The sequence below is a fragment of the Bufo gargarizans genome, chromosome 2, assembly GCF_014858855.1.
Source record: "Bufo gargarizans isolate SCDJY-AF-19 chromosome 2, ASM1485885v1, whole genome shotgun sequence".
Lineage (NCBI taxonomy): Eukaryota > Metazoa > Chordata > Amphibia > Anura > Bufonidae > Bufo > Bufo gargarizans.
This window is the reverse complement of record NC_058081.1, coordinates 311,645,730-311,670,130: the sequence shown is the minus strand read 5'-3', so window position 1 is coordinate 311,670,130 and position 24,401 is coordinate 311,645,730. Positions and strand designations below refer to the sequence as shown.

The 24,401-nt window shown below is 42.6% G+C and overlaps 1 protein-coding gene across 1 annotated transcript in view; it reads right to left on the bottom strand.

The window, feature by feature from the left end:
• Positions 1–24,401, bottom strand: part of MSRB3 (methionine sulfoxide reductase B3) — a 171,468-nt gene that overhangs the window by 47,974 nt on the left and 99,093 nt on the right. The window contains exon 5 of the mRNA XM_044277192.1: positions 3,537–3,565. Coding sequence (XP_044133127.1) covers positions 3,537–3,565 — 29 coding nt within the window. The remainder of the gene's footprint in view (positions 1–3,536; positions 3,566–24,401) is intronic.

The following is a 24,401-nucleotide window of genomic DNA, read 5'->3' as shown; positions in this document are numbered from 1 at the left end:
AATTATAATCTTTAATAATTTTTTGTAGCAACAATATCTATAGTCTGAATACTTACCTGGGCACATAGGTGTATCATATCCAAGATAAATAATACAAACAAAACTGCGAACAGGTTGCAGTTTTTTTTAACAATAAATATTATTTGAGATATTTTAATTAAGAGATTGAATAAAAGTTAAGTCTTATCATTGGCTAAAAACAGGGTCAATGTGGCCTCTGGCTATTTTTTTAAATAATATGTTGAATTATATTCTGGACCATAATTTTTCTTGGGTTTATGGATATATGTGTACCTGCACAGACTCACTGTATACAATCAGTGCCACCATTTTCAGACTGTGCAGGTACACACCCCAACTGGTTACCACCCCTTTGTACCCTTACTGCAGACTTCTAGTAGAAATAATTAAGGAATGGTACAACATAGAATAGATGTTCCAGAATTGTTATTACATGGGGAATGCATGAAGCTATTAAAACAGGAGTGGTGAAAGGTCCTCTTTAAATAAATAAAATCATTTTCACATTGCAAGTATTACGTATACATTGTTCCAAATATACTATATCTGCTGACTGAAAAATACATAAAGGATACAAAGTAACATGAAGGAAAAAGCTTATAAAACAAAAACACCTTGTGGGTCCCTATCATTGTATGCTAACAAGTATTGCTTGTCTATACCTTTAATGATTTCAGTAATAAAAAAATAAAAAAATACAAAATACATTCATATGTTAGGATTATGGAATATATAGGGGCACATTTATTAAGACCAGAGTTTTAGATGCCGGTCCTAATAAAGCCTCAGGGCTGGCGGTGGGTCCACCGAAGTTATAAAGAGGTACAGTTCTCTCCATAACTTTGGCGCATCCAGTGCCAGTTCTAAATGTAAACCACCTTCCATGCTGTCTTATATTTAGACAATTTTCTACGTCTAAGCCAGGCGTACAAAATGGTGAAGGAGACGGGCCTGCCGGCCCATCCCCTTCCCCACCACGCCCACAATTTTAGACCTGGTGCGAGCAGGGCGAAGTCGCAGATAGTGGCTCAACTAACCATTGCGCCACCATCTGTGCCTGAAATAGTCCTAATTTAGGTGTATTTCAGCTTAGTAAATGACCCCCATAGTCTTTAGAAGGAAGAGCTTAGCACTCAAATCAAGGCTATTGCAATACGCAAATGCACATACAGTACAGACCAAGAGCTCATCAAGAGAATGCCAAGAGTGTGCAAAGCAGTAATCAAAGCAAAAGGTGGCTACATTGAAGAACCTAGAATATGACATATTTTCAGTTGTTTCACACTTTTTTGTTATGTATATAATTCCACATGTGTTAATTCATAGTTTTGATGCCTTCAGTGTGAATCTACAATTGTCATAGTCATGCAAATAAAGAAAACTCTTTGAATGAAAAGGTATGTCCAAACTTTTGGTCTGTACTGTATAACAAACTAGCCCTTATTTCAAGAAATTGGCAAAGAATAGGAGACAGTGCTATAAAAAAAAAAGACATCATATGTATTTAAATGCGTAGAGCACATGTATCTATATAGATATTTGGATGTTTCTCTATATTGAAAAGGACATGGGTATAAGTGGGGAAATAATGAAATTTGTCAATTAACCAGAAAATAAGCAACATTTCATTTAAAACCAGAAATGCATTTTATTAACCTCAGCATGACATAAAAATGCTAAGCTAACCACTGAACTCCACAAGCTTCTGTGGTATGCAACAATTCCCAAATAGGGCTAACAAACTCGCTTAGTCTTACTTACGGTATGTCAATGTGATTTTGATGTGCTTTTGTCAAATTCTCTGTGGTGGGCACTGGTGCTGCATTACTCATCTAGCTTCTGCCCGGCTGCTGGTGTAGGCCACAGCCTGGCTGCAAGGCCTCTTCCTGTGTGTGTATTAGAGACCTTTCCTAGCAGCACTGCAGGGGTTAATGCCCTTTCCAATTCTGTGCTCAGGCTCTTGACTAATGAGCTCATCAGCCCTCCTTTATAGCTGTTCTGCTGACCTCACTTCTTTGACTTTGCAATTTGGTTTCTACAGATCTTACTAGGTCTCTTTGGCTTGCTGGAGCTTTTATAAGAGCTATATCTGTTCATCTGTCTCTGTACCAAGCTCTGACTGGGATCCTGAAAGTGTTCCACCTGACCTGTGCCTCTTCATCATACAGATCCTGTGCAGCCTGTCCTGACCTTTGGATTGTTCCATGGATTTACACAAACTCTGCACGACCCGACCTCTGTCTATTATTGACTACAAGTTTGCCATTGGTCAGCAGCCAAGCACGCAGAGGTAGCGGCCTGGTGGCTCCCCTGCTCCAGATCCCTTTATAGGGGTTAAAGGGTGAATACCAGGGGAAAGCCATGATAACTGCCTTAGGTCTAGCCCAAAGTCAAACTGGTTAGTTGGCACAGTGGATACACAATCAATATCCATAAAAGCCTTACTTCTACATGGTTTTATAATGTTCATGTACTATATATATATATGGAGTGGTTCCCTCACAGCCCAGTTTATTATCAGGAATACCAGCCTGCACACAGATAGAGTAGGTGTCCCTTAAAGGATGGATTGCTCCAGATTAGAGTCAGGGTTGAGTTTATAAAAAGAAACCACACCCTTAGTGAGTGACTAAGTAGAGAAGGACAGACTGCCCACATACTGACCCACATTCTTCCCAAACTAGGGAAGGGGTGCACATGATAAGGCCCATGGACCGGTGATGGCAATTGAACAGAGAAAGACAAACACTCCGCAGCAACAGGCAAACAGCCATTATATGAAGCTGCAGCCCCATGGGTGGGAGCAAACTAATCTTACCATGTAGAGACATTCAAGGAAAGTGTAGCTCTAGAACTGAACAAAGCAGTACTACCCCGCTGAAATTCTTGTTTGGGTTCTTAAGTTTTGCACCTCTATGCGTGTGAGCCTCTGCCTGGATCATATGTGCAACTGTTATATTTTTACACCAATAAATGTGAGTTTTTACTGCTCTCTCCTTTTTACTGGAATTTATCATAGCTGAGTGCACCCTGTTGCACTGTAATACTGTAATACACATTGATGAGTAGGAGGTACAGAGAGGAAGTCACTTACTCTATCCACAAAACCCAGAACCTCCAGTTCCTGTGTACCAAATTTCTATTTTAGTTAACAAGCATAACAATCTTCAGCTTTAAATGCATATTATAGACACTCTTTGCAGAACTCATTGACACTTTCTACTCTTAAATATCAATATTAGTCTAGATTTGCAATAAAATAGGTTACATCTGAGGCAGAATCCATGGCATAATCTGCATGTAATCCATTCAGATTTAACATGGATTTCAAATTTGCATAGCAGATGCAATTTACAATGTTTGCTCCACAAATAGCAGTTCAATGGGGGATTGTGTATGCTAATCGTCTCAGTGAAGAGGGATCAGCCCGCTAACATTCCATCCCTCCTCATATAAAAGCACACCAATGATTTTCAATTTATCTGGTGCAAGTGTAATTTATTGATCAATCATACCTGAGTTGGAGTCAAATTTTTTTTCCGACCTAGGCAAAAAAAGAAACAAAAAAGATTATTATCTATATTTGTTTGGTTTTCATGCACTGTGCATACAAGATCCATACCGATTTGCTGCCACTCCAGCGCTTCCTCCATCCCCTGCAGGTCTGCATACTTCCTGGTCTCTGGGCACTAAAATGTGACCGGTCAGCCAATCAAGGGCTACAGTGGTGACTCTCTATGACCCGTGACTGGCTGGGTCATCACATTTCAATGCCAAAAGGGACCAAGAAGTACAAAGACGGGGCTGGAGGATCTGTGAAAAAATTCCATTGAGGTTTTATTATGGTTTTTGCTGTGGATTTCACCCTGGTGTGAAATCCTTGGTGGATATCCTTTGACATGCTGAGGATTTAAAATTTGCACTACAGGTCAACCTGCACTCAATAGGCGAGCTAGAAACAAATTTGTATTAGCTAGAGCCCAGACGGGCAGGAGTTTATTTTGTTTGGTTTATGTTTTGGTGATGCTGGAACCTCACCTTACCCAGTGAGTTATAACTGGGTTCACCTGTAATTGCCGAAGTGCCATAAAATAAAGCATTGTTTGGACTTTAATCTTGTTGTCTACAAAGGAATCTGTCATCGCCTCCCTGCTTGAGAGAGCAATCCCTTACAATATATATACAGTACTGCCCACAATTATTCATACCCCTGGCAAATTTTGACTTAAAGTTACTTTTATTCAACCAGCAAGTAATTTTTTTGACGGGAAATGACATAGGTGTTTCCCAAAAGATAATAAGATTATGTACAAGAGGAATTATTGTGGAAGAAAAAACATTTTGCACACTGCACACTGCTGGGTTCCACTTCTCCAGATAAGGCACACAAAAGCTCACTTGGCCTTTGCAAAAGCACATCTGGACAAAGAAGAAGACTTCTGGTCTTCTGTGTTATGGTCAGATGAAACAAAAATTGAATTGTTTGGTCACAATGATGTTTCCTTCATTTGGCGTAAAAAAGGAGAAGCCTTCAACCCAAAGAACACCATCCCCACTGTCAAACATCGTGGTGGGAACCTAATGATTTGGGGGTGTTTTTCAGCCAATGGACCAGGGAACCTAATCACAGTAAACGGCACCATGAAAAAAGAGCAAAACATGAGGATTCTCAACGACAACATCAGGCAGTCTGCAGGAAAAACTTGGCCTTGGGCACCAGTGGACATTTCAGCATGACAATGAACCAAAAAGGTGAAGAAATGGTTTGCAGACAACATTAACGTTTTGAAGTGGCCCAGCCAGAGTCCAGACTTGAATACAATTGAGAATCTGTGGAAGGAGCTAAAGATTAGGGTGATGGCAAGAAGACCCTCCAACCTAAAAGATTTGGAGCTCATTGCTAAAGATGAATGGGCAAAAATACCTGTGGAGACATGCAAAAAGCTGGTTTACAATTATAGGAAGTGTTTGATTGCTCTAATAGCCAATAAAGGCTTTTCTATTGATTATTGAGAAGGGTATGAATAATTTTGGACTGGACACTTTTTGCTCAAATGTAAATAAAAGCTGAGAAATGTTTTTTCCCACAATAATGCCTCTTGTACATCGTCTTATTATCTTTTGGGATACACCTATGTCATTTTCCATCAAAAAATGACTTGCTGGTTGAATAAAAGTAACTTTAAGTCAACATTTGCCAGGGTTATGAATAAATATGGGCAGCACTGTATATGTAATTTACTTAAAAGAATAATTGCCTTCTACACTTCTCAATATTGAAATTGCCACACTTAAGCCTCATTCCTGTGTTTAGAGCTGCACCTGGTTTTGGCTCACAATCACTGATGGAACCAAATCACTGACGTGTGAATGAGGCTTAAGAAGGAAGGACAGGCCATAACGTTATGCAAATCAAAGAAGTAGAAGGTGCCGCTAAAATCTGCAAATGATCAAATTTTCAAGCACCTAGCTCCAATCTGTGGAATGTGGGAGAGGCATAAAATCCAGATTGAAAGTAAAGAAACCTCAAAAATTGGATCAAGTCATGTGGGATAACTGTGTGACGCCTCCTGTTCATCAATGTGCCAGTTATGATCTCATTGCAAACTGAGAGGGGCAGAATCCTTGAACTGAGAGCTTGGTCTATCACTCTGGCATATCACTATGAGCCTATTTTGAAATGTCAGCACTGTTCACTGCTGCATGATCCGGTGGTTGGGAGCACTGGAACGACAGCAAGACGTGCACAGAGGCGAACCTCTGCATGGACAGATCATCTGATTAGAATAATGGGGCATAGTGATCCATTCTGTGCTGCAAGCTGCAAACAGTGTCTACACAAACCATCAAAAGGCGTTTGCACAACACTGGGCTATGAACCAGAAGTCCAACTACAGGTGTTCCACTGACCTCATGCAACCACTCTCAAAAACTATCATGGGGCATAGCAAGACAGTAATGGAGGCTGGAATGGAGGCCTATCCTCTTCAGCGATGAGTCCCAGATGCAGTGATAGCCAGAGACTGGTCTGGTCACTACAAGCTCGGCGGTACATTGATTTGGTTGTGAAACCAGTGGTGTGGCTGTTTTTCTAAAATATTCCAAAAGACGCCAGGCTGCGTGTTGTTCGTGCTTCTGTGAGCAGCCTGTGTGGTCTAAATGTGCTACCATGCTGCAGAATCTCCGGACTATTCTCCCATGATTCATATCTGGAATGTCATTAGCTGGCAATTGCAAAGGGAGCTACCAGTAGCGGATCTTAATGATTTGCCTGCCCAAGTGCATTCAGGGTGGCAGAACATTTCTCAGACAAGCATTAATAACCTTACTGATAGCCTGACAAGGCTGATTATACTAGATGCTTAATAAATTGAGATGTTTTGAATATTTTTCTCCATTTCTCTATTATTGGCATATCATTGACATATCTATCAATCCAGTGATTTCCATAGTTCCACGACTTTCCCTTCTTGTTGTTGGAATTTCAATGTTAAGGAGTGTATTTCAGGCCATATGGGAGGTATGGACAAAAGTCAAGATTTCCAGATGTGAACATCTTTCAAAATAAAAAAATGCTGTCAGTCAGACCACACTTGGATTCACACACATCACCAGCTGTTCCAGTCTTAACCAGCCATCTTGTCACTCTATCACAAATAACAACTGGTACATCTTTATCAAACTGGCCAGTGTTTTTCTGCCACTGGCAATAGTCCAGTTAGCTACATAAGTTTCAAATACAACAGAGAATCCTGAATGTTCTTTTTATTTAAACATAAAACCACAACTTTACAGAATATTTCAAGTTTTCAGATACCGCCTATATCCCTGCTGTTTATTTTTAAAGGGCTTTACTCATTAAAGAGGCTATCACACAAAAAGTATGATTATGCAATGAATAATAAATGAAGTAATATTGCAATATACATGCAATAAAAAATATTGTTAATTTTTTATGTACATTACATTTTCCTCTTAGGTAGCTCCCCCTGTTTCTCCTTTTGGACGAAATCCTGGTCCACCTTCTCCTGCATTCAATGGTAGACTAACATGCTAAGTAGCCCCCTTGCTCTCAGTGCCAGCATAGTGATCTCACAGGGAAGCAGCCGAGGCATCTTTCATTCAGTTATCCCCACTATTTATATATTCCCTTACGTCCTAACAGCAGCACAACTGGGGTACTGCCCCTGTGGACAATCAGGACAGGTGGAACTTTTATTAATTAAATCAAAATAAAGTGATAATTAACCAATTAGACCCCTATAAAGACCTCCTAAAACACACACACCTGCGGACAGAAGGGACAGGTTATGGTCTCTTGGAGACCAATTTCACTATTTTCTGTTCCTGTAGTCGCCCGTGAGGTCCGGCATTCGGTTCCTCTGGGCTACGTTCCCCTTGTGAGACAGGGGTTTAGGTTACCTGTGGGTAGAGAGCTGAGGTAGCTTTTTTCTTACCTACCCTGCGCCACCGCTGCCTGTGGTCTTGGTGTCTTTACCTCGCTTCGGTTGGCGGGGGGGATCAGGGAACTGCCGAACTTCCGGTCCGGCTCCGTACCGGAAGTGCTGGTTTAAAATTATTATTTCTGGTGGTGTAAGGCTCTGACGTCATAGGGGAGGATTGTCTTCTCCCACCATGGCTATTTAAGTCGCTCATTTTTCCTTCAGCTGTCTCTCCGTTCACTCCTTGTTGGGAGAGTTGCTGATGCTTTAGTGCTGACACTGTTGTGCTCAGGCACGTGACTGAGCTGACGCTACCTACTACTTCTCCAGCCACCTCGGCTGCTGCTGCTATTCTTTATTTCGGCAATATTTTTTCTGGATTATTCAAATGTCTTCTCCAGGGCACCAGACATGTTGTGGCGCCTTGCTGCCTGACGACTATATCTATAACAAATGTCAGAGTTGTCGCCCCCCTCCAGATCCTGAGCCCCAGTCTCTGGACATGACAACCTGGGTAAAAGAATTTGTGGGCAAGTCCATATCTGATGCATTAGCCCAGAAAAGGCCTAGACATAGTTCTCCTAGGAGATCTTTGTCTTTTGGAGAACACCTGATGATTGTTGATGAAGCCCATTCCTCGGCTTCAGATAGTGAGGAAGATGAGGACACTACCACCCAGATATTCCTGGTGGAAAAAGTTCAGCGACTATTAAGATCCATCAAGTCAGGGGACCAAGATGTTGATCAAGGGGAAGCTTCTACAGCCACTTCTAGGGGGCCTAGGGCATTCAAAGTGGAAGAGTCGCTCAAAGGTTTGATGACAACTGAGGGGGATCTGTCAGTCGGGCTCAGGGGGTTATGCTCTCCCCCCTTTGAGCCCTTTCACAGCGTGGATTTAAAATTCTTATCTTGGAAAACCTGTTTTTTGCTTTCCATTACTTCAGCAAAGAGAACCGGAGAATTGCAAGCCTTCGCTGCTGTGGAGCCATATACTCTATTTTTACCAGATAGAGTCGTCCTGCGGTTTCTCCCTACCTTTGTTACTAAGGTACCTTCTTTCTGCAATTTAAACCAGATCATTTCTTTACCTGTTTTTTATCCGTCTCCAGTGTCGGAAGAAGAGCAGGTCTTACAGACCCTAGATGTTGCCAGAAGTATGAGAATATACCTAGAAAGAACTAAAGACTTTGGAAGATCAGATAATTTTTCATTCTTTTTACCGTAAGAAACAAAGGTCTTAAAACGTCTAAACCGACATTAAGCCGTTGGATCAAAGAAGCCATCAGAGAAGCTTTTGTCGCTCAGGGATTGGTTCCCTGCTTTTATCCACGCTCATTCTACCCGAGCGGTAGTGTTGAGCACGAATATTCGTATAGCAAATTTTTTACTTCGAGAATTCGCGAATATTTAGAATACAGTGCTGTATATTCGTTATATTGAATATTCTGCATTTTTTTCCATCTCAACACATGATTCCTCTCTGCTTCTTGCTTGTGGGCCAATGAGAAGGAAGCAATGTCAAGTTCACATCAATACTTAGTACACAAATCAGTAACCTGTAGTCAGACTTGCTAAAATATGAAGTTGCACGTAGTGTGAAAAAATATTCCAATCACTGCTGATTAGCGCAATCGCGAATATATTGGAGCACTTGACTCTATCTGCATATAAAGCTATTGTAATGTTCTGCCGTGCCAACCATTTTCTCCAGTCTCAGGAAACTTATACCAGCTTCAAAAATGCAGCCAAAGTGACCCACGCCTGTATTTCGCTTCACGAATTCGCATTCCGCAATTTTTAAATTGCTGATTTATCGCATTCAATAAAATTATCTCGAATTCTCGAAATTCGCAAATATATGACGAATATGCTACAAAATATTCGTGAAATATTGCGAATTCGAATATAGCCCCTGCTGCTCATCACTACCGAGCGTTAGCTGCATCTACGGCTGAGAGGAGCCTAGTACCTTTGGAACACATTTGTGCTGCCTCATGGAGTTCCCACTCTACATTTGTAAGCCATTATAGGCTTGACTTAAGGAGTTCAGAACACACCGCCTTTGGCAGGTCTGTCTTGAATTCAGTTCAGCTGGAAGACTCTCCCTCATAGGTTCTCTTCTTGCTAAGTCCGCAGTTGTGCTTCTGTTGGGACGTAAAGGAATCGTTAATTTCTAACGATAATTTGTTTTCCCTTAGTCCTAACAGCAGCACATGTATATCCCTCCCTCTAATTTTTTGTGGGTTTATTACGTAATATTTCGCACGGTGTGTGTGGTTGGGGAGGTCTTTATAGCGGCCTAATTGGTTAATTATCACTTTATTTCATATTTAATTAATAAAATTTCCACCTGTCCCGATTGTCCACAGGGGCAGTAATACCCCAGTTGTGCTGCTGTTAGGACTAAGGGAAAACAAATTATTGTTAGAAATTAACGATTATCCCTACATGGTTATCTGGAGTAATGCACACCATTATTTGAACCGTATCGCTGCAAAAAACACTGCTTCCTGGTGTAATATTTACTATGTTTTGGTTCTTACTCATAGCTTTTAAAAAGCTAAAAACTGTGAAGATTATACTGGAGAGAAGCGGTTAAAAGTAATGTGCATTACTCCAGGTTGTTTTTTTTGTGCATGTACAGAGACACTAGTAAGTAAGCAGGATGGAGAAAAGATAAAAACTTTCTTTACATGCGTGACCACCAGAATCTATTACAGGTGGACATTACGTGTTGCAGGTGGATATTACTAATGGCAACCAGATTTCAAAACAAAGGAGATACATGGGAGACAAGTAAGAGGCTCATTTACAAATAGAATACCATCACAAAGATGCTTATTTTTACATCTTGCATCCATTTACAGCTATTTATCTATTAATAGTTATTAACGGGAGCGTTCCCATTAATTGCCATGATCAATTACACTGGGCACCTGAAGTGTAAAAAGTAGTTCAAGTAAGATTTTATTTTATTCTGGAAAGTACACTTTGGTATTTGTGCTAAGGGTCATAGCTGTAGTCATATCTCTATATATGCAGCTTGCTTGAATACATGAACTCAACAATGTAAACAAACTCATAATCTGGGGACTATAGTAATGGTAACAATTCAGGTATCCAGTCTAATGTCTATGAAAAATGCATACAGCAATCCCCTAATATCTACCTATTAATATCTACCAAGATTGCTACTGTCAGGAATTCATGTAGCCAGACCACTTTGTATTGCAGTGCTGGGAAAGTTGCTATGCAGGCCAGCCAAGTTGCGGCTGGTCAGCTTGTCGGTGTGATTGGAAGGCAAGCTTCTGACTCTGAGTCCAATCCTAGAGCTAGGTGGGGTATTTAAGACTGCTGATTACCGATTCATTTGCCTATGATTTTGTTTGTATCAGGGTTCTATACCTGTGATGACTAACCTCCGGCACTCCAGCTGTGGTGAAACTACAACTCCCAAGATGCACACTTGCCTGGCTGAAATGAATGGAGCATGCCAGGAGTCGTAGTTTCACTACAGCTGCAGTGCCGGAAGTTAGCCATCACTGCTCTATACTTTAAGATATCCTATTGTTTCTCCTAGTGACCTTAGTACTTGCTTGTTTCTGGATTAACTAGGTGGCTTCTGTTCCTGCTTATATTGAGCCTTGTGGTGAACTGACTAGTGCCTTGTTTCTGGATTAGCCATGTGGCTGCTGTTCCTGATGATATTGACTCTCCTGGTAACTGACCTAAGCCTGTCTTTGATTAACACCTTGTAATGCATTGACCATGTCTGCGGCTCCTAGTTTCGACTTTGCTTACTGATTTCTTTTTGTACCTCCCTGGTCATTCCGAAAGGTCTGCCACTAGTGTGCCTGCACCAATATGCAATTTTGCAGACATATTCTGGGTCCCTAGCAGCTAATTCCAGCTGGCCTCATGGAGGGCTCAGGTGAAGAACCAGGGGTTGTCTTAGTCTACCACACAAAGTAGTTTTGGAAGACTGGTTGCAATTTTGGGGTTCACTGTCTGTGGTCCGGTAGTACTCCCTAACAGCTATATTCACAAGCAGGCATATTTTACTGAAGCCTATTTGAGATGGCCAATAGCAAACTTGTCCATTTCGAACAATGAACATGGATGAGTTTTTAAATAGACCACACGCAGAAGTCAGTGTGTGTTCTGTTTTTCCTACAGATCCTTTCTTTTGGGAAAATGGACAAATACAGAACATGCTGCAATTTTCTCAGCACACACTGATGGTCAAAGCAGACAATTGCTCAAGTTAAAATTGAATGGGATAGGGTTTGGTCTGGGTGCTGCCTGTTGCAAACTCGGACAGAACGGGAATATCTCCTGTGTGAAATTAGCCTTATACAGTATTAAAACCACAAATGATTTTGTTCTTAAAAGCCTGTGTGAGCTGAGGGAGAATACAGATCTCTATACATGGCAGTCTGCAAGTTTATTATTGGACCATTCCTGCTCATAAAAAGCAATTCTCATATAAACTGTGTAATTTTTAAACAGTGAAAATTAAAGGGTCACTGAGTTTACATAAAACTTTTGATATGTCATAGAGACATATCAAACGTTTTGATCAGTGGGGGCCTGAATCGTTCCCTTAAACGAGTTGAGAGAAGCACTCGCACATTGCGCTGTCTCCTTGCTGCTGGGGACGGAATCGAGAAGCGCCTATAAACTTTCTATTGAGTCTGTCTCGCTTCCTCTCTTGCAGTGAGAAGAGAGACTGCAATATGCAAGTGCTTCTCTCTCCTCGTTCTAGGGATCATCGCGGTCTCAGCAGTCAGACTCCCACAGAAACTTTTCAGAAAACTCAGCGACTCTTTAAACTAAGTCACCTAAAATGCACAAAAGTTATCAAAATGGCTTCATGACAAATCTAGCAAACTTTTAGATTGTCATGTATAAGTTGGCTTACATTACATCAAAATTTTGTGGAAAAATCTGGGCACATTTGCACATATTTACTAATGTAAGTGCACCTAGATATTGGTATATATGGCATCAAAATGTAGCACAACTTGAGGGCATGTTTTAAAGGAGTTGTCCAGTGAAAAATTCTGTCTCAAACTAAGCCAACCACATTTATCATTCAGCATGAGCCACTGTGATAAATTTGGTGTACACCCCTGTCCTCATAAGCCAGGTCTTCTTATTCGGCGATTTGAAAAAAATTGTCTAATACATTTAAGAAATGTAGTGTAAGCAGCATATACAGTAATCCAGTTTTGTGGCACAAACAGTGCCAGAATTCTGGCATGTTTTGATTAGTAATTCTACCCCAATATATTAAGAAAATTTCAGTTTGTTGCTGAATATACTTCACTTACTGAACTCCTACTGCTTAATATCACACAAACAGAAATGTATTTACCATTTGTTTAACATTTTATTTCTTTAAGTTTTTTAAATACTGTGTGAATGACTACTGTAACAGCAGTAAGGAAAGACAGGTATATAAGATTATACATTTTTTTTATTCAATATTTTAATAAAGGTACTGTAGTTTCTTTTCTCTGCGTTTTCAAAACGCAGTGACTCCAAGAGTTTATTCATTTTATAAGGTGCTGGTGGTAAAGAAATTCAGCCTTTGTGGGAATGTTATCTTTCAAATATAGGTTAATACTTGTTGTAAATTCAGGAGCCTTTGAAGCTGTGGGAAAACTCTACTTTGATAATTACTCTCAAGATGCTGCTGATGTGCTGTCATGCAGAATTAAACCAATGCCTGAGTATATCTACCATAACCTCTGTGTGGAAATGTTGTCTTCAAACAGCTTTCAAATCAATTAGTGCATAGGTTTGAAGCATTCTCTTGGTATGCTTTGTGAAATGTCTCTTTAGGCTACATTCACATCTGCGTACAGCATTCCAGTATTATGTTCTGGCAAGGTTGCAGAAAACCAGAATTGCCATAATTGGCACAGCTGAATACCACTGGGTATGGCAGTCTAACCAAGGCCCTTGGGTCTGTCAGACCCTAGCACAGTGTCTCATAGCGGACCTAAAAAAAGTTAACAGCTCTATATACGCCAAAATGATACCAATGAAAACTACAACTGGTGGCAAAAAACCAAACCACCATAAAGTTCTGTCAAGAGAAAAAAGTTATGGCTCTCAGATATAAATTTGGTGTTGCCATAATCTAACAACCATAAAAATAACATCAATGTGCCATTTATACTACATGGTGAATGCTGTAAAAAAAAATAAAAAATTGTCTGAACTGCTGTTTTTTACATTAACACCAATAAAAACTCATATAACTTAATTACCTGTAGGATACCAGTGCCGTACATGTATGGTGCTGGAAAGTAGGTCATATCCGCAGGAGCTGCGTCCTGCCCAATCAGCTGCAAGGGTCCGGTAGTCACTGATAGCCGGACCCCTGCTGTATGTGCTAGCGCACTAACCCTTGCACTGCTGAGGTCAGCGCTCACACCGGCATGTGCGGTATCCTGCAGGGTGCGGGGTGGCCATCTGGTTCACGCGCTGCTGTTACGGGGATCTGATGGCAGGGAAGGCAACCCGATGCCTTCCTTGGGCATCGTGGATACCTTCCGTGAGAGCCTGTGAGATCCAGCACCCTGGATCTCACAGGCAGGAAGCTGTAAGTGTATTAGGCCTCATGCACACAAATTCTGTTTCCGTGTCCGTTCCGTTTTTTTGCGGATAGGATGTGGACCCATTCATTTGGACATCGTGTGCTGTCCACATCAGTATGTCCGTTCCATTGTTACGCCCAAAAAATGTTCTATTTTTTTTTCTAGTTTGCAGACAAGATTACAATGGATCCGCAAAAAAAAAACAGATCCGCTAAAAAAAACGAATGCCATACGGAACGTCATCCGTTTTTATTTTTGCAAATCCACAATTTGCGGACCGCAAAACACATACGGTCGTGTGCATGTAGCCTTACAGTGTGTAGCACACTTACAGCCAATGCATTACAATACAAAAGTATTGTAATGCATTGCAAAGAGGATCAGACCCCCAAAAGTTGAAGTCCCAGGGTGGGACAAAAAATAAAGTGAAAAAAGAAGTTAAAAAATAAAGTTTTACAAAAAATTACATTTCAAGTAGTAAAAAAAAACAAAAACGTCCTTTTCCTAAAATAAAATACATTTTGGGGGAAAAAATAGGGAAAAAAAGAAAAGTAGACATATTAGATATTGTCACGTCTGTATCGGCCTGCTCTATAAAAGTGTCACATGACCTGACCCCTCAGCTGAACACCGTAAAAAAAATCAATAAAAATGTTGTGTTAAAAAAATCCATTTTGTCACCTTACATCACAAAAAGTGTAATAGCAAGCGATCAAAAAATCATATGCACCCCAAAATAGTGCCAATCAACCATCATCTCATCCTGCAAAAATAATACCCTGCCTAAGACAATCACGCAAAATTTTTTAAAAACTATGGCTCTTTAGTCTATGGAGACACTAAAACCTGTTTTTTTTTTGTTTCAAAAATGATATTATTGTTTAAAACTTAAATATATTAAAAAAGTATACATATTAGGTATTACCACATCTGTAACGACCTGCTCTATAAAATATCACATGACCTAACTCCTCAAAAGAACACTGCAAATTTTTTTTATATATAAACTGTCAAAAAAGCTATTTTCTGTCACCTTACAGCACAAAAAGTGTAATACCAAGCAATCAAATAGTCATACGCACCCCAAAATCATACCAATCAAACCATCATCTCATCCTTCAAAAAATGAGACCCTACCTAAGACAATCGCACAAAAAAAAAACTATGGCTCTCAGAATATAGAGACACTAAGACATGATTTTTTTTGTTTAAAAAATGCTGTTATTGTGTAAAACTTAAATAAATAAAAAAAAGTATACATATTAGGTATTGCCGCATCCGTAAGAACCTGCTGTATAAAAATATCACATGACCTTACCCCTCAGGTGAACCCCGTAAAAAAAAAAATGGTGTCAAAAAAGCTATTTTTTTGTCACCTTACATCACAAAAAGTGTAATACCGAGCGATCAAAAAGTCATAGTACCAATCAAACCATTATCTCATACAGAAAAAAATGAGCCTCTACATAAGACAGTAGCCCAAAAACTAAATAAAAACTATGATTATTTTTTCAAAAATGCTTTATTATGTAAAACTGAAACAAACAACCCAAAAAACTTGCATATTTGATATCGTCGCGTCCGTAACAACCTGCTCTATAAAAATACTACATGATAACCTGTCAGATGAACAAAAATAACATGTACTCTAAAATAGTACCAACAAACTGCGAACTTATCCCGTAGTTTCCAAAATGGGGTCATTTTTGGGGAGTTTCATCTCTAGGGGGGCATCAGGGGGTCTTCAAATGTGACATGACAACTAAAAATTGTCACACTGAAATCTGCCCTCCAAAAACCATATGGCATACCTTTCATTCAGTGGCCTGCCGTGTGCCCGTACAGCAGTTTAAGACCACATATGGGGTGTTTCTGTAAACTACAGAATCAGGCCTCATGCACACGGCCGTGTTACGCGGCCGAGAGAGCGGACCGTGGAAACCCGGCTGGGATTCCTGCTGAGAGCAGGAGAGCACGGCGTCATTGGTTGCTATGACGCCGTGCGCTCCCTGCTGCCGCCGCAATACAGTACACTGGAATGATCTGCGGCGGCAGCAGGGAGCGCACGGCGTCATAGCAACCAATGACGCTGTGCGCTCCTGCTCTCAGCAGGAATCCAGCCCGTGGTTCCATAAGGCATTCGGCCTTAGGGTAATAAATATTGAGTTTTGTTTGGCTGTTAACCCTTGCTTTGTTACTGAAAAAAATGGATTAAAATAGAAAATCTGCCCAAAAACTGAAATTCTGAAATTTCATTTACATTTTCCTTTAATTCTTGTGGAACACCTAAAGGGTTACCAAAGTTTACAAAATCAGTTTTGATTACCTTGAGGGGTGTATTTTCCCAAATGGGGTCACTTTTTGGGAGTTTCTACTTTAGGAGTGCATCAGGAGGTCTTCAAATAAGACATGGCAACTTAAAATTATCCCAGTGAAATCTGCCCTCCAAAAACCATATGGCGTTCCTTTCCTTCTGCCCCCTGCCGTGTGCCCATACAGCAGTTTATGACCACATATGGGGTGTTTCTGTAAACTACGGAATCAGGGCAATAAATATTGAGTTTTGTTTGGCTGTTAACCCTTGCTTTGTCAATTTTGAAATCTCATCTACATTTTCCTTTAATTTTTGTGGAACACCTAAAGGGTAAACAAAGTTTGTAAAATCAGTATTGAATACCTTGAGGGGTGTAGTTTCTAAAATGGGGTCATTTTTGGGCGGTTTCTATTATGTAAGCATCACAAAGTGACTTCAGACCTGGACTGATTTGCTTCTAAACTTCTAAGCCTTCTAACATCAAAAATAAAATGGCATTCACAAAATTATCCAAACATAAAGTGGACATATGGGAAATGTAAAGTGATGACAATTATATGAAGTATAACTATCTGTTTTAAAAGCAGAGTGTTAGCACAGCAGCCCGTGCCACTGCCCCTATCCGCAGGGCTCCCTCTATTACCTCCTGCCACCCAGCTGACAAACACGGGCAGCAACTAACTTAACTCTGCTACATGTGATCCATGCCAGTGTTTCCTTGCTGCTGGAGACTTGCACTGGTCCTGAACCTTGCGTGGGTGTGTCTCTCTTTCCCATGTGGCAACACATACACGCCCTCTGTCTCAGAAGCCAATGGCCAGATTGCAGCAGGTATTTAAAGGCACTTCCTACTACAGGAAGTTGCCTGAGCAACCTCAGTGTTTAGCCTGTCTAGTTCATGTGCAAAGGTGTCTATCTTGTCTGCCTTCCTGTGTACCGAATCCTGCTATTGTACTCCTGGACTTTGCTTTCTGCCACCTGCCTCTCACCTCAGACTTCGTTTATGGACTTTGCCTGTTTGACGCCTGTCCTGACCCGTACCTCCTGGCCTTGTAAGTCCCCTTGGTGCTTTCACCGAGCACTCTGACCACCTGGTCAGCTGCCACTGACTTGGGGATTACTCTGGAGTGGCAACTGGCAGATACCCTATGGTGCAAGCCTATCCCCACCATCAGGGGCTCTAGTGAATACCAGGTAGCTGCTTAGTTACGCCCCTCCGGAGTATACCCAGTCAGTGGCGCAGTGGGTCCACACCCGCTTGCATAACAGTCTGCTCAGGCCATGGACCCCGCTGATCCGAACCCTCCCAGTAACATCCAGTTACATCAGGAGTTGGCCCAGCAGCGTGAGGATCAAATATTGTCCTACCTAAGCAATGTGAATATGCGTCTAAATTACCTGACATCTGCTAACCCAGAGTCATCAAGCTTCTCTGCCTAGATTAATCCGGCTCCTGCTTCGTCCTCTTCCTATGTACCTCGATCTGGACCTCGTCTCTCCGCTCCTCCACATTTCAACGGTGACCCTAAGCAGTGTCAGGGATTCATAAATCAATGCACCCTTCATTTTGAACTTTTGCCTCATCAATTTGCCTCGGACCAAGCCAAAGTGGCTTTTCTTATGTCACCCCTTACTGGGGAGGCACTGTCCTGGATCAATTCCCTTTGGGAAAGGAACGAACCAGTCATAATGAATCTATAGGCCTTCCTAGAGGCCTTCCGCAAGGTGTTCGACGAGCCCGGACGCACCACCTCCGCCACATTCTCCCTACTGCGGTTGCGTCAAGGGAACCAATCCGTGGGTCGGTATGCAGTCCAGTTCCGTACGCTAGCCTCTAAACTTGGCTGGAATAATGAGGCACTTGTGGCCACCTTTTGGGAGGGCCTCTGTGGGAGAATTAAAGATGAATTGGCCGGACGGGATGTTCCTTCCACCCTGGATGACCTCATCTCCCTGGCTACTCAAATTGATTTACGGTTCCAAGAACGTGCCAGAGAAGTGGCACGTGAGAGGATGCCTTGTCATCTGGCATCTTCCCTTCAGCAAGCATCTAACCCTCTGCCTTCCATGTTGTCTGCAGTTCCTGAACCCATGCAGGTCGACCGAGTTAGGCTGTCTGAACAGGAACGTGATCACCACCGTGCCAAAGGACTTTGTTTCTATTGTGGTGGTTCTGATCATGTACTCCGTACCTGTCCCCTGAAGCAGGGAAACTTCTGAGCCTAGGGTCCATTGGATAATTCCTCTCCACCCCTGACTCTGGATTCTGGATCGGCAGGAAACTTCCTGCAGCAAGCCATAGTTGATCAATATCGTATTCCAGTCCGAAGCCTGCAGAGACCATTGATGGTGTCATCCGTCGATGGAAGGGCTCTATCTGAGTCCGTACAATTTTGTACTGAACCTGTAAGACTACAGGTGGGAGCTCTTCATACAGAAGAGATTTTGTTCCTAATTCTTCAAAGTCTTTCTCACTCTCTCCTTTTGGGGCTTCCATGGCTCCGTACCCATGAACCTGTTCTTGATTGGAAGTCTGAAAAGGTGCTTCATTGGGGACAGTGCTGCATTGGAAAGTGTCTTTCTCCTGTTCAGCATGCTCGGTTACCCTGGGAACCACCAAATCATGAAAATCTGCCTGCAGCATACCATGCCTATGCCGACGTCTTTGATAAGAAGGAGGCTGAGACGTTGCCTCCACACAAGCCCTATGATTATCCTATTGATCTGACTTCTGGTCCTTGACCTCCCCATGGTCGCATTTATCCTCTGTCACCAGCCGAGACAGAAGCCATATCTGAGTACATCAAAGAAAATCTTGACAGAGGATTTATCCGGAAATCATCTTCTCCGGCTAACGCTGGCTTCTTCTTTGTAAAGAAAAAAGATGGTTCTCTCCGCCCATGCATCGATTATGGGGGCCTAAATAAAATCACTATCAAAAACAAATACCCCCTTCCCCTTATTCCAGAGTTGTTTGACCGCCTCAGAGGAGCTAAGATCTTCTTCAAATTAGATCTGCGCAGGGCCTACAACTTGATCCGAATTTGTCAAGGGGACGAATGGAAGACCGCCTTCAACACCCGTGACGGTCACTATGAATATCTAATGATGCCCTTTGGACTAAGCAATGCTCCTACAGTGTTCCAAGAATTTGTTAATGATATTTTCAGAGACTTGTTATACTCTTGTGTTTTGATTTATCTAGATGATATCCTTGTCTTTTCTCCAGATTTGGCTACTCACCAAAGTCAGGTTCGCCTGGTCCTTCAAAGGCTAAGAAAAAATCATCTGTATGCCAAGTTTGAAAAATGTCTCTTTGAATAAACCTTGCTTCCATTTTGGGGAACATAATATCTGATACTGGCCTACAGATGGATCTTAAAAAGCTGTCTGCTATTTTGAAGTGGCCCCGTTCTTCTGGTTTAAAGGCTATTCAACACTTCCTGGGGTTCGCCAATTACTACCGCCAGTTCGTGCCACACTCTTCTATGACAGCCCCCATCTCAGCCTTGACGCGTAAAGGGGTGCATCCCAAAAATTGGACTGCTGAGGCTGAATCAGCCTTCCAAGCCTTGAAACAGGCCTTCTCTGCGGCTCCAGTACTCAATCGTCCTGATGCCAGTAAGCAATTTTTCTTGGAGGTGGATGCATCGTCTATTGGAGCTGGGGGCGGTGCTTTCACAAAGATCTCCCTCAGGTAAGATGATATCATCTGGCTTCTTCTCCAGGGCCTTCTCCGCTCCTGAGCGCAACTACTCGATCGGGGACAGTTGTTGGCCATCAAAATGGCATCGGAGGAATGGCGATACCTTCTGGAGGGAGCCAGTCATCCGGTAGTGATCTATACTGACCACAAGAATCTCACCTACCTACAGTCTGCACAGAGACTTAATCCACGCCAAGCTCGATGGTCCCTCTTCTTTGCTTGTTTTGATTTTGTTCTTTACTTTCGTGCTGCAGATAAGAACATCAAAACAGATGCTCTTTCAAGATCCTTTGATTCCACTGACCAGGAGGAGGAGCCCCAATTCTTCATTGATCCCGCTAAAATCTCGGCCTGTCTAGTCAAGCTATCCGAAATTCCTCCTGGAAAAACCATTGTTGCAGAATCTCTCAGAAAACTAATCTTACTTATGGGGTCATTCATCTAAAGGGGTGGGTCATGCTGGTCAGAGAAAGACCTTCAGGTTCATTGCACAGCGGTACTGGTGGCCATCCATGCGACAAGACATCCTAGAATTTGCAGCTGCTTGTCCATCCAAACTTCCAATAAAACCTCCAAACAGCGTCCAGCCGGTCTTCTGCTTCCTCTTCCAGTTCCTGAGGTTCCCTGGCAACAAATTGCCATGGACTTTATCACAGATCTACCTACGTCCTTCGGTTGTTCTGTAATTTGGGTAGCGGTTGACTGCTTCTCCAAAATGGCACATTTCGTCCCTCTGCCTGGTCTTCCTTCTGCTCCCCAACTGGCCAAGAAATTTATCGGACACAATACGAAGTGGAAAGCCATGGAGATGGAAAATGTGTTCGATAGGTGGAGCGTGTTAACCAAATTCTGACAAACTTCTTGCGCCACTTTACTAACAGTCATCACGACAACTAGGGTCGAACTATTGACTTGGCTGAGTTCTCATACAACAATCATGTCAGCGAGTCTTCCAAGAAATCTCAATTTTTTGTTGTTTATGGCCAACAACAAAATATCCCACTCCCGATGTCTCCTTCTTCCGGTATCCCTGCTGCAGATGACACCTCAAGAGAGTTCTCTAAAATCTGGGAGGAGACTAGGGGAGCCCTGAAAGAGGCTTCTGTGCGCATGAAAGAGTCCGCGGATAAAAAAAAATTGAAATTGTCCAAAATTCTGTCCTGGTGATAAAGTCTGTCTCGCTTCCAAATATATCCGGCTCAAAATACCCACCTACAGTAGTGTCCTGGCTGCCATGGTAACCGATCAGAGCCCCAGCGATTAAACTGGGACTCTGATCGGAACTCTCCGCTGCCACCAATGATGGGGGTGATTTTAATTAGGGGGGCGGAGAGGAGAGGCCTCACTGGCCACCAATGAATTTAATACTAGTGGTTTAAACAGCCGGCACTCCTCCCTCATGAATCGTGGTGCTCGCTTCCAGGGTGAGAATAACCCGCATCAAATATCCAAGGAAAAGGACCAGCACTTCACTTCTTGTATAATGTAGTGTTGCTTTATTAAAGCATAGAAGGCGCACTATTTAAATGTGCTTGTTGTTAATACATGTTATGCTTGAAAAAGGCTTGCATTCGAGCCGAAACACATGTCGCTTCCCTAGCGCTGTGTCTCCTCTATGCTTCAATAAAGCAACACTACATTATACAAGAAGTGAAGTGCCGGTCTTTTCCTTGGATAAATGAATTTAATACTGGGGAGGGAGGGGGGCCGCACTGGTCACCAATTAATTTAATACTGAGGAGGGAGGGAGGGGGGGCCGCACTGGCCACCAATGAATTTAATATTGGGGAGGGAGGGGGGCTGCACTGGCCACCAATTAATTTAATACAGGGGAGGGAGGGGGGTCTGGCCCCTGCTGCCTGGCAGCACCTGATCTCTTACAGGGGGCTATGATACGCACAATTAACCCCTCAGGTTAATTGTGCTGATCACAGCCCCCTGTAAGAGACCGGGTGCTGCCAGGCAGCAGGGGGCAGTCATGTACACAGTTCTTAGTATATTCTAACTTGAAGCGTCCCCATCACCATGGGAACGCCTCTGTGTTAGAATATACTGTCGGATCTAAGTTTTCACGATGTGAAAACTCAGATCTGAAAAAGCTGTTATTCAGACGGATCCGTTCCGAACGGATGCAAGCGTTTGCATTATAGGTGCGGATCCATCTGTGCAGATACCAGACGGACCAGCACCGAACGCAAGTGTGAAAGTAGCCTAAGTTGAAAATAAAAAGGTGGGTTAAAGGAGAAGCCAGATGGCATGCTGTATATGTTGCTGCAGGATACTGTAATTTTCCATCCACATAAGATGCACTTTTCCCCAAAAAAATGACACCAGGGAGGGAAAAGGGGGTGTACTCACTTTTGTTGCCAGCGGTTTGGATATTGACTGCACACCAAATTTAGGGTCCATTCACATGTCCATGTGTGTTTTGCGGATCCATGGATCCGCAAAACACGGACACCGGCAATGTGCGTTCCGCATTTTGCGGACCACACATCGCTGGCACTTAATAGAAAATGCCTATTCTTGTCCACAATTGTGGACAAGAATAGGACATGTTCTATTTTTTTACGGGAACGGCATTGCGGACCTGGAAGTGCGGATCCACATTTCTGGATCTGGGCAGCACATCGTGGAATGCGGAACGAAATTGCGGATGTGTGAATGGACCCAAATACAAGCTGTACACTGAATACTTTACATTGCAACAGTGTTATATCTTTAGTGTTGTCCCATGAAAACATATGATAAAATATTTACAAAAATGTGAGGGGTGTATTCACTTTTGTTGCCAGCAGTTTAGACTGCACACCAAATTTATACAAGCTGTACACTTGACTACTTTACATTGTATTAGTGGTATATGATAAAATATTTACAAAAATGTGAGGGGTGTACTCACTTTGTGAGATACTGTATGTTATAGCATATGATGCATACATAGCATATGGTATTTATCGTCAAAGTCCAGAAGTAATAATATTAAAGGGATTCGGTCACCTCGTTTTACCCTATAGAGCTGCGGATATGCATGGCTAGATCGCCGCTAGCATGTCCGCAATATACCTGTCCCATAAAGCTGTGTCCTTTTAATTGTGTTTAAAAAATGATTTTTATAGATATGTAAATTACCCTGGTAAGGAGCCCAAGGGGCTGTACTAACCTTCTTGGTGCCGAGCCACGCCCCCCTGGGAAGGAGCCCAGCACCGCCTGCGTCCTCCAAATCTCCTCCTTGCTCACAGTTAGATTGCCGTAATATCGCGATGCGCAGTTCCTTCCCTGAGACTGATGCCAGCACGACGAAGGAACACTATGCCGGGACTGCGCATGCGCGAACTAGCGCATCGCAAGATTACGGCAATCTAACTGTGAGCAAGGAGGAGATTGGGAGGACGCAGGCGGTGCTGTTTTCCTTCACAGGGGGGCATGGCTGGGCTCCAAGAAGGTTAGTACAGCCCCTTGGGCGCCTTACCAGGGTAATTTACTTATGTATAAAATCATTTTTTAAAACACAATTAAAAGGACACAGTTTTATGGGACAGGTATATTGTGGACATGCTAGCGGCGATCTAGCCGTGCATGTCCGCAGCTCTATAAGCTAAAACGAGGTGACAGAATCCCTTTGAAGGGTTTCTGTCATGGGAAAAATTGTTATGCAGCTAACTGATATTAGCAATGTGCTAATGTCAGCAGTACATAACAGTATGTTTGTTAAGCCCCTGCCTGCCGCCGTTCTCTTAAAAAACAGACTTTTACAATATACTCATGAAGCCTCTAGGTGCTATGAGGGGTTGCTGCAGCACCTAGAGGCTCGGTCTACTCGCCTTTTGGCACACCCACTTGATTGATGTCCTTCTTCACATCATCCTCATAATCCTGCTCCGTTCCGTTTAGTATTCGGTGCAGGCGCAGTGAGTTAAGGATGCTCGGCTGCTGCCAGCTTCCTCACTGCGCCTCTGCCGATCACGTCACAGGCCTCCCCGGCAGGCCTGCCTGGCAGCAGCCAAGCGTCCTTCACTCAGTGCGCCGAATACTAAACAGAACGGCGCAGGCGCGGGATTATGAGGACGATGCAGAGAAGAAGTCAATCAAGTGGACGTGGGCGTGCCAAAAGGCGAGTAGACCGAGCCTCTAGGTGCTCCAGCAATGCCCTCATAGCACCTAGAGCAGGCATGTCCAAAGTGCGGCCCTCCAGCTGTTGCAAAACTACAACTCCCAGCATGCCCTAATAGCTGTAACTAAGCTATCCAGGCATGCTGGGAGTTGTAGTTTTGCAACAGCTGGAGGGCCGCACTTTGGACATGCCTGAC